Here is a 10,087-nt window from a genome sequence, read left to right on the forward strand (position 1 = left end):
ATCTGAACAATAAAGATTTATTAAATTAAAAAAAGTGCTGGAATATACAGTTTTAATATACTTAAGAAATCAATCACATTTAAGGCAGGAGTGGGGTGGAGGGGGTCAATGGGAGGAAAATGGGGGACATCTGTAATACTTTCAACAATAAAGATAAATTAAAAAAATAAAACCAAGGTTTTTTAAATTCCTCTTAAATCAAGGTTTTTTATATGTTTTATATGTATTAATTTGATCTTGGATTTATTTACAGATTTTGAATAAATAAAAACATTTAGAGATATAACTTTGAGTTTCAAGGGCATCTTATAATAAATTTTTAATTACCCTTCTGTTATATTGAAATAATTCCAAAGAAGGTACCAATTTAACCTTCCGAGACAGATGTCCTATCCCTATGTTGTCAAAGGAAAGGGATCCAACACTCTTCTTGATAGCTAGTTTCAGTAATAATAAACTTCTTTGCATTTCTTTTCAAATACATGTTTGATTGGACAGTTTCTCAAGTCACTTGTCTAGATTTTTTTCTATCCTGAAAGCTCATTTTTCTCCTGAATATGTAGGTGTGCAGACATTTTGACTACATGGATATAGTAACAGCAAGTCAAATGAACCCAAATCTACTTACTTTTGGCAAATAAATTGGAAGCAGAAGAGTCTTTTCCATTCCTATTAAAAGCAGATATTTTCTCCAAGGCTGTGAAAAGCTATTCCTCTTCCTACCTATGTAGTTTCAACTGCAAAAGCCATTTGTCACCATATGGATCCCTCCAGGAGATGTCAACTAGAGTAAAGAGGGAAATCTCACCACATGAGGACGCCAGAGCTTTATGGCAAATAAGGTATAGTAGTTGGGGATTAATTCTAGAAAATGAGCCAAAACCTCAGCATATTCCCCTTCTGAGGATCATAGATCATCCAGCCCACAGTGCTCACTGTGGGTGGCTGAAGACAACTGAGAAGGGATTTATAATGGAATCACATATTGTAGCAGAATCCTTTGACTATTCATGCCTAGCTTCCTCAGGCCTTGGTAAGAGCAGGCTGAAACCATATTGGGTTGAAAGATTCTTCAATATTAACATTACTAATCTCAATGGAAACTGTCAGAAAGAGCTCTTACACAGGAATGAGATCTGTGACAAATGCAGAAGAATGTGAGGAGGCAAATGCATCATAAAGTGTGAAAGGATTGAAGTGATTTTGTATGGTCACTCCAACTGGGAGGCTTGAACCAATGAACAAAGCTCACACATTAAGAATCATTCTTCCCTCTTTAACCCAAATGTCTTCTCAACATGAGAAAAATTTCATTCTTAAGATAATGTTTCTTCAGTACATCACAGAAAATATAGTTAATAATATTGCAATAACTATGTATGATGCAGGTGGGTACTGGAAATATTGGGTGAATACTTTGTAAAGTCTGACCACTATGCTATACACCCAAAACTAATAATCCTATGTAATAAAAGGCCAGCCACCATAGTGTAATGACTGGAATGACCAGAGACCAGAACCACGATGGCCCCTTGCTAGGCTGGCCCCGCCCCCAAGCAAGCAGTTAGGGGTGGTCAGGCAGGCAGACCAGTGGTTAGGGGTTATCAGGTAGGCAGGCCAGTGGTTAGGGGTGATCAGGTCAGCAGACAGCTGCTCACAGGGCTGGCCCTGCCCCCCAGCAAGCAGTTAGGTGTGATCAGGCAGGCAGGCAAGCAGTTAGGGGCAACCAGGAAGGCAGGCAGGTGAGCAGTTAGGAGCCAGCAGTCCTGGATTGCGAGAGGGTGCAGGTCAGGCTGAGGGGACCCTCCCCCGACCCTGTGCACGAATTTCATGCACCGGACCTCTAGTACAAAATAATATTGACTGTAAACTATAATTGACAAAATAAAAACTAAATTAAAAATATTTGATTATATCAGCTTTTGCTTAGAAATCATCCAATTACTGAAATCAAGTTCAGTTACCTTTTAAAAAGAAAGCTATTAAGTGTGTTTTGTAAAAGCAACAACATATACTCTATAAATACACCTAGAAATGGACCAATAATTACTTTGAGTTGCAGAGGTTTTGTTATCCTTAAGTAATATCTTGTCAAATAGCACTGATTCAACTGTCGCATTTTCATAAACATTTATGGGTTACTTAATATGTTATCATCTAAAATAAATCATGTATTGATATCCTTGAAAAGAGTTAGATGAAACACTATGGTAGATCACAGATCACTAAGATATGCAGCAAAATCTGACTCAAAATGTACTTGATTGAAATAACAGAGGTATCAACTTAAAGTCCGGAATTACTAGATCCAATAAGAAAAAACCTTACTGAGAAATTCTTAGTATAACATAATATTCCATCAATAACATTTTATAAAGTAAACCTGTAGATTTTAATCATAGTTCAGTATCTATAGAGGTTAACACCAGCTAACAGATACTATAAGCATTTAATAGTTTTCCTGGTTGGAGCATGACCTTGAGGAAGGCACTTGATTTCCCTAGTTTTGAAAAACTGACCCTTAAAGAGAAAGTATAAGGATGTCATAGTAAAGAGATAAACCTTTTGGGGGTAAATAATGTTCTAAGCAGAGAATCTTCAATAGCATTTATTGACATATTAGAAATCACTTCTGTAAAACAGACCAGGAGTTGTACAGCAGTTCAAGTCCACAGTAACCTGGCCTGTTTCCTTTCAACTACATATGTATCCATATCTAGAACCATCACTGACCCCTCAAGACGCTGCATGCATAGTTTAAGTCAAACTAGATGTGGCATTTTAATGTTATTTTTTGAAAAATAGCTGATTTACATAGTAATTATCATAGAATCGACCTGGAATCTTACAAATTATTACCTCTTGAAAACAAACAAAATATAGTGTAATGGAAATATTTGCCCGAAGACTTGGGTTCTAATTCCTGTTCTTACAGCGGTGTGACAACAGTGAGTTATTTTACCTAAATGAGCCTTCAATACCTTATCTGAAAACTGGAGGGTTAGAGTTGACTGCCACTAAAATGCCCACAAGAGCCAGAAGCATCTGAAGATGATAAAGCTATCTGATACTGGGGCTCCTGTTGGGATGCTGAGACTGTGATAAATGAATAGTGCCTGCCTCCTGGGACCAAAGAGCACTAACTCTGCACAACTCTAGTCAATCTTCTTTTCACTTGGTTTCATTAGCACATGAATACAATAGGGAATCAGCGCCACCACAGTCAGTGGGATGGACGCACTTTTACAGAAAGACAGCACATAAAATAAATGCTCAGTGTGAGTGGGGATCTTGATGAAATGGTAGAGCTGTAGTGTGGTCAATGAGGCCATGACACAGAGCAGCCGGAAGCTTAGCTTGTAGCCATTTTCCCCTCGGCAGCTCCTGAGGAACATCTCTGAGTTGATTGCAAAGCCCAAGCCAAAGAGGACCCCAAGGTTTCTCACGAGTCCAGCAAAAGGTGTAGTGTCAATGTGGATCCAGTCAGGGTTGGCACACCACTTCTTGGCTATGGGCACAGACCATAGCAGGTCAATGTCAAGCAGTCTGAGAAGCAGGTAAAAGCCAAGTGCAAACAGGAAGAGGAAAAGGTTGGTCTTCAGGTATGTGCTCAGGCTCGCCGTTTGGATGCCTGGAGTGTGTTCAAAGGCCTCTGCCACAAGCATGCCTGGGGATTAGAAAGAGACACTGAAGGCGACTATGTGCCCTTGAGCTCCTGGGGAATCATTCCTCCCTGCATTGAAGAACTTAGCTGCTGCCCAGCTGGTGTGGCTCAGTGGTTGAGCATCAACCTATGAACCAGGAGGTCACAGTTTGGTCAGGGCACATGCCCAGGTTGCAGGCTCCATCCCTGGTGTGGGGCATGCAGGAGGCAGCTGATCAATGATTCCCTTTCATTATTGATGTTCCTATCTCTCACTCCCTCTCCCTTCCTCTCTGAAATCAATAAAAATATATTAACAAAAAAAGAATTTAGCTGCAGTTTTCCATGTAAAGGGCTTTAGACACCTAGGTTCTATCCATTTTCCAAAGCCTTTCTTAAAGCAGTAACACACACTTGCCCCATGGTCTTTTTGCCATCCATACTAGGACATGGGGATCTCTCAGGAATCCATGGCACTGAGTGACAACCCACTTTATAGGCAGAACACTGATCTAGGTGCTTGCAATTAATATTTCAATTGCCATAGCCAATTAACTTAGCCTTTGAAAAGCATGTGGAACTAAATAGCAGAAACTCAATCATGGTGAATGCCACTTCAAGAATACAAAGCAGCGGCAAAATGAAGTTCATAGTTATGTAACCATCATTTCAGGTGTTTCAGAGAGAGTGGCATGGTGTGCAGGTTGGAAGGCCATTATAAGTCCCCCAAACCAAGACACAAGCAGGCTGTCTGAAGTGGTGGTCTGGAAGTTGGACTTAACTCTAGTCACATTTCAGAGAAGCCCATCTCACTAAGAGGTTAGCGTTTATACTGTTAAGTGAGACTCTGCCATTGTGCACAAGGAGGATTTGAGAGGTGTGTTGAATCACTTAAGCTCCCAGGGTAGCATTAAGCATCAGTTGCTTAACAGAATTACCTAGAATGGGGAACTTATCGCCAGGAAGAATCTGAGAACATAAAACAAATGATACTAAAGCTTTCAAATGATATAACCAGAGGTAAGGGATCATATTTACCACCAATTACTCCGAGAATAACTTGATGAGGAAAATGCGTTGCTATGAATACTCTGGAGATGCAGACACTGATTTGAATCAACCAAAAAAGACTCCAAAGAAATGACCAGGTCAGTCTACGATGGAAGAATAGATACAAGTGTAAGAAGCAAAGAAATTTGATCGCTCATAAAATTAGGGGCTCTGTGACACCAGATGACCTTTCTCAGAAGAATCATCTGACATATATCATTATTCTAGAGTCTTGTTTTCCCCAAAATGTTGTTTCCATGTGTTTCATAGGATTTGAAATGCTTTAACAGAGGTTTTTGCATTTACAATGCATTTATAAGTGCGATATCCTGAGATTTTAATAAATGTTATTAAAGGAAGCCAATTTGACATCCTAATAATTATTTTAATGGAGTGGGATAATTCAATTTTGGAGAATTGCTAATATCAGAATTATTATATGAATTACATATATGTTTACTCCTTATCATATGTGCTTCCTCTTTACTCTCTCTCAACCTTTCTTTGCTTGAAGAAAACTCACTTGGAGAGTCAGCTGCCACTCTGATGAAAAACACATCAACATTTTATCAAGGGCAAGTTTTCATTGGGTTTAATGTCAGACTCTCAAAGAAGTCCTGATTCCTTGGTTTTTGAGATATAGAAAATAAGAAATAATGGAATTGACCTATAGGCTATATACTTTGTGTTAGAAACAACAAGGTAGGCCCTGGCTGGGTAGTTCAGTTGGTTAGAGTGTCATCCCAATACTCCAAGGTTGCAGTTCAATCCCTAGTCAGGGCACATACAAGAATCAACCAATGAATGCATAAATAACTGAAACAACAAATCGATGTTCCTCTCTCTCTCTCTCTCTCTCTCTCTCTCTCTCTCTCTCTCTTTCTCTTCCCCCTCTCTAAAAAATCAATAAGTATAAATAAAAAAGAAACAAGGTACAAAGTACAAAAACTTATAAAAATATTAAAATCCAAGCAATGTTCATTATTTTAATAAAAAAGAATTAGCAATATTGAATTCTAAGATTTTGGGGGATTCTCAATGATTTGTTACTGATAATCAGACCAAATTTTGGTTATTGAAAGACTAGGAATAGAAAGAAATGAGACTTCCAAAGAGGAAGTAAGCAGGGGTTATCAATATGAAAGAATAATAAATAAAGATTTGGTAATATTAAGGTAAGGAATAGGCACTAAATAAATTTTGATGGATGAGGGAGTCTTGCAGTTATAAAAATTAAAAAAGAGTTATGGGAGTTAAAAAAAACAACAAGCAAATATTTTCCAGGTTTGGAAATTGGAGGAAGAAATAAGCTATAAGAAGGTGAGCCTTTTTTAGATTCCTACTTTGAGAAATAGTCTATGGTTAGGAAATGCTAATTTCTTTAAATTAAACAACTCTCTACTGTTGTTTTGGCTAATGGATACATTAAAGCATGCAGGTCACAGTCTCATTTGAATAAACTTTAAATATGCTCAAATTACTTTAGCTATTTCTTTCTTATATTTCCAATACTACTCTAAAAAGTGGATGGCTCTTGGAAATTTTTTATTTTAAAAGAACTTTTATATAATGGTATATGTTATCATATTTTAAAAACCAATTAACAGACAAATTTTATTTCTGATAGCCTAATAATTTATGATTAAAGTGGTGCTCAAAATTGTCTTAATGATAAATTATTTCAGAAAAGAAAACAGCTTAATTCCTACAAAAATTTTGAGTAATCTTACATTAAAGTTCTAGGCCTTTTTAAACATTACAAATCTACTAACATGAAATCTACTAACATTCAAACTTAAACTTGCCTCTAGGATGGTTTCAATTACAAAGGTTGCAAAGTCTTTAAAGTTAGAATTTGTTATTGATGTCAAAAAACATTGGCTTGTCAAAGAAAGAAATATAATTATACTAAATTAACTGATGCATTCAAGGGGAATGATGATTCTCAAAGTTTCTAGTTAATCTTAAAGCAAGAGAATGTACATGCAAAATTATTTCTTACATAATTTTAGATGACTTACTTATGAGCTACCAGAGTGATTATTATATTAGAGAAACCCAAAGCATATTTAGCAAATCATTAATCAATTAAATATTTCCAACCCTATAATATGGCAAAGCTGTGAACTAATTAGGACATAATCTTAAAGCACAATATTAATTTTCTATTCATTTGCTATTTTGGTTATGATAGAATAGAATAAGCACATTTCAACCACTAAAAGCATACTAAAATGAACTTTTAAGAAGACATTCCATATTCAAAACTGTTACATTCCCATGCCACGAAACTGGAGCAAAGCTGACCTGTGCAGAGTCGTAGATGACTCATCCATCCGACTGACAGTGTGGCTCAGTGCAGCTGTTACCATGACGTACCAGACACACGATGAGCCCATGGCATGACCAGATGGACTCCCTGCAAAAGCAAAGTTGTTGGTCCATTTGAAAGGGAGTTAACAGAGTATCAGTATCAGAAATGGATAGAATAGCATATTAGCCATGAAAATTACAAATAACTCAGAAAGAATCCACAGGGCCCAGGCTCTATGTATTATCTAAATATAGGTAGAAATAAAGAAAATTGAGCCAAATTGAGCCTCAAACACTACTTCAAACATTTTTTCCAGATTTTTCAAGTTCATCAAATTCCAGAAATTAAAATGTTCAAGGCTAATTAAAAACTCAGGGTGTTGCACCAAAATCTGCCATATCTCTACTCATTGTTCATATCTAATTGTTTTTAATTGATGATAAAAATAAAGTACCTGTATTGGATCTTAAATCAGTTTATGTTCCTTGGGTTGGAAAGTCAAACATCTAAAAGATATCATTGCTATGTCTGATTTAGCAATTGACTGCTGTGTACTAGCAGCTACCTCTACCTCTATGTCTATCCTGTGGCCAGAAGCTCCATGGAAGTCTTTGTTATGAAAAGGAAGAGAAGCTGTAAAGGGAGCATCAGTATTGGCAGAAGAAGTGTGAAGACTTTCTACTCCTAGAATGTCTTTCCCATGAATCTTGATATTTTTGAAAAATCACTTTATTTTGATATTCTCCCTGAGTCTTAACCAAATGGAGATTCATTTGGGTTAAACCCCAGTCTCTTTTTCAAAAAACACTGAATTAAACAAAGACCAATCTATTTCTTGTAGATCTATTTATTGCAAATCTGTTTCTTATGCAGGAATTTTCAGAGCCTTTATATTCTTAGAGTTGTAGATCTCTAAGGAGTGAACATAGGATGCAATATATCTTTTTCCTTCCCACCACCTCACCCCAGAAAATATCCCACATGCTGGGAAGTGCTGGGATAAAACAAAGTAGCATTTCAATTGTCTCAAAGGTTATCCATCCATCCATCCATCCATCCATCCATCCATCCATCCATCCATCTATCCCACAATGATTTCACAAAGATAAAATATATATACACCATCCCCATCATGATTGAACACAGTCTACTGAGGGAGCCAGATATATAAAGAATTAATTATAGTAATATAACAGAACTTACACATTCACTATATTCAGGGTTGGTTTCAATGGATGTCAATATTAATTTTCTGATATATGCCAAACTATAGTGAGGTATAATATAACACAGTCTTATAAGTTAAACCAGTAACATGTAATTTCCTTTTATATATTTCAAAAGCCTTTTATAGTCCTAAACTCAACTTCTCTGGTAAAGATTTTACATGCATACAGTCTTACTTATAATAAAAAAAGGAAGTGGCCCAGAAAGTCTACTTACATACTATATATACCAGAAAAAAAAGAAATTTTAAAGAAATCATTCTAAGATAAGGGATATCTTAACTGGCAATAGTAATACCAGGAAGTCCTTACCTTTCTTACAGAAAACTTGTCTATTCTTTCCTCATTCATGAGATTTTCGGAATACTTATAGTAACTTTGACAGTTACTCAGCAGTAGATAAATCAATATTTCTAGAATTTTAATATAGTTCTTTGGTAATTTGTTCTAGCTTTTTTGTTTGTTTTCGTATTATTCCATTCTTCCAAAAAATAAATTGCAAATATAAAATTATTTAAGGAGTATTCTCCAAACTTACCCTTTTACAAATAACACAATGAAATTCATAAAACTTCCTTCCTTTCTCATTAGCAATTTTTATGCTTATGAACTTTTAGCATCCTCCCTTATGACTTTCTTTAATTTCCTATATGATATCATACACTTATTAGATGATCATCATACATAATGACTCTGTTGGAATAGCTTTAGTAACTTGAAGTTGCTATAATTGCTTACCTGGACCTGTTTCACATGTAGTGGGAAACTGTTCAAGGCATGGACCTGAGCGATTTAGGTAAATCTGAGTTTCTTGGATCCACCAGTAAGGCCGATGACCAAATAATATCCTGTATTTGAAGAAATATAGATATGAATATATTTAAATAAACAGCAAGTACTTAATTGGAAACATCCTATTTTCTCCTATAAAAATGATTCAATCAGAGGGTTGATGAGGAAAGCTCATGATTAAGAATCTTTGAAAGGACTTGGATTCTGGTTTATCTCCCATTATAGAGGTTGACACAGTCATTTCAATGTAAACAGGGACATTTTTTTCCTTTCAGGGGAAGTCCTGCAGGTGCTTTGGGTGCTGAGATTGGGAATATCAAAGTGGTCCCTGGAATCAATCACCTGTCTGTTCAGTATGGGTGCTGCTCATTTAACTAACTTCTTAGATAATCAGAGAATATGTGTTACAGGGCTTTGGAATTTACTTATAAATCAGTTTACGTTAGCATATAAATATACATTTGTATGTAAGTATACATTTCTATAGCTTTTGTAAGTTCTATTTATGAATCTGTGGTATGCTTGAAAGTTTTCCAAATAAAACTACACACATCTAAAATGTGACCATTAAGCCAAAGCTACAAATTTAAGAGTACACTTTAGGAAAAATGAAACAAAACAGAAGCCTTACCATTTAAATATAAGATTGAACCAATCCCCAATGACTGCTACCCATATCATCTTAGTTCCAACTGTCTGATTAAGTTGAAACCAAAGTGGAAAATAAATAGAAAAGATATTCCGGGGATCTCCAACATTGGACATAAAATTGAGAAAATTGTAGTAAGCTCGGTAGTCCTTCTGCAAATGCTGAATAATGAGTACTCCATTCCTATGAAGGTAATCCATCTTGAAAGAGAGGCAAATCTAAACAGAGCAATTGGAGCTGCAGAGCTCTGAGTCCCTCCATTTTTATATAGTACCCTTGTGGCATGTCCAGTCATTATTGCAACACGTGACTGACCATCTGTGGAAAGGGCACGTCGGCCCTTGTCTGCTGAAAAGCTCATCTGTTTATAAGTTTAATTGGAGCCAAAGAGGTGAAGTACATGCTGATCTGTG

At 36.2% G+C, this 10,087-nt stretch overlaps 1 protein-coding gene across 1 annotated transcript; it reads right to left on the reverse strand.

Moving 5' to 3' along the window:
* On the reverse strand, positions 1-9,943 carry G6PC2 (glucose-6-phosphatase catalytic subunit 2). Its single transcript, XM_080668741.1, has 5 exons — positions 9,657-9,943; positions 8,972-9,081; positions 7,001-7,112; positions 4,682-4,797; positions 1-3,667 (listed from the first exon to the last, which is right to left on the reverse strand). The coding sequence occupies exons 1-5, from the start codon at positions 9,872-9,874 to the stop codon at positions 3,156-3,158; spliced, it is 1,068 nt and encodes a 355-aa protein (XP_080524867.1). The 5' UTR covers positions 9,875-9,943; the 3' UTR covers positions 1-3,155.
* Positions 9,944-10,087: the final 144 nt, after the last annotated feature.

This window comes from Plecotus auritus, assembly GCF_963455305.1.
Source record: "Plecotus auritus genome assembly, chromosome: 5".
NCBI lineage: Eukaryota > Metazoa > Chordata > Mammalia > Chiroptera > Vespertilionidae > Plecotus > Plecotus auritus.

Excerpts from the sequence above, each read along its gene's own strand:
- G6PC2 (XM_080668741.1), bottom strand. The coding sequence starts at position 9,874 with ATGGATTACCTTCATAGGAATGGAGTACTCATTATTCAGCATTTGCAG. Across the intron at positions 9,082-9,656 it reads TTCAATCTTATATTTAAATG|GATATTATTTGGTCATCGGC; the intron begins GTAAGGCTTCTG and ends CTTCAAATACAG. Across the intron at positions 4,798-7,000 it reads TCATCTACGACTCTGCACAG|ACTGACCTGGTCATTTCTTT; the intron begins GTCAGCTTTGCT and ends CTTCCATCGTAG.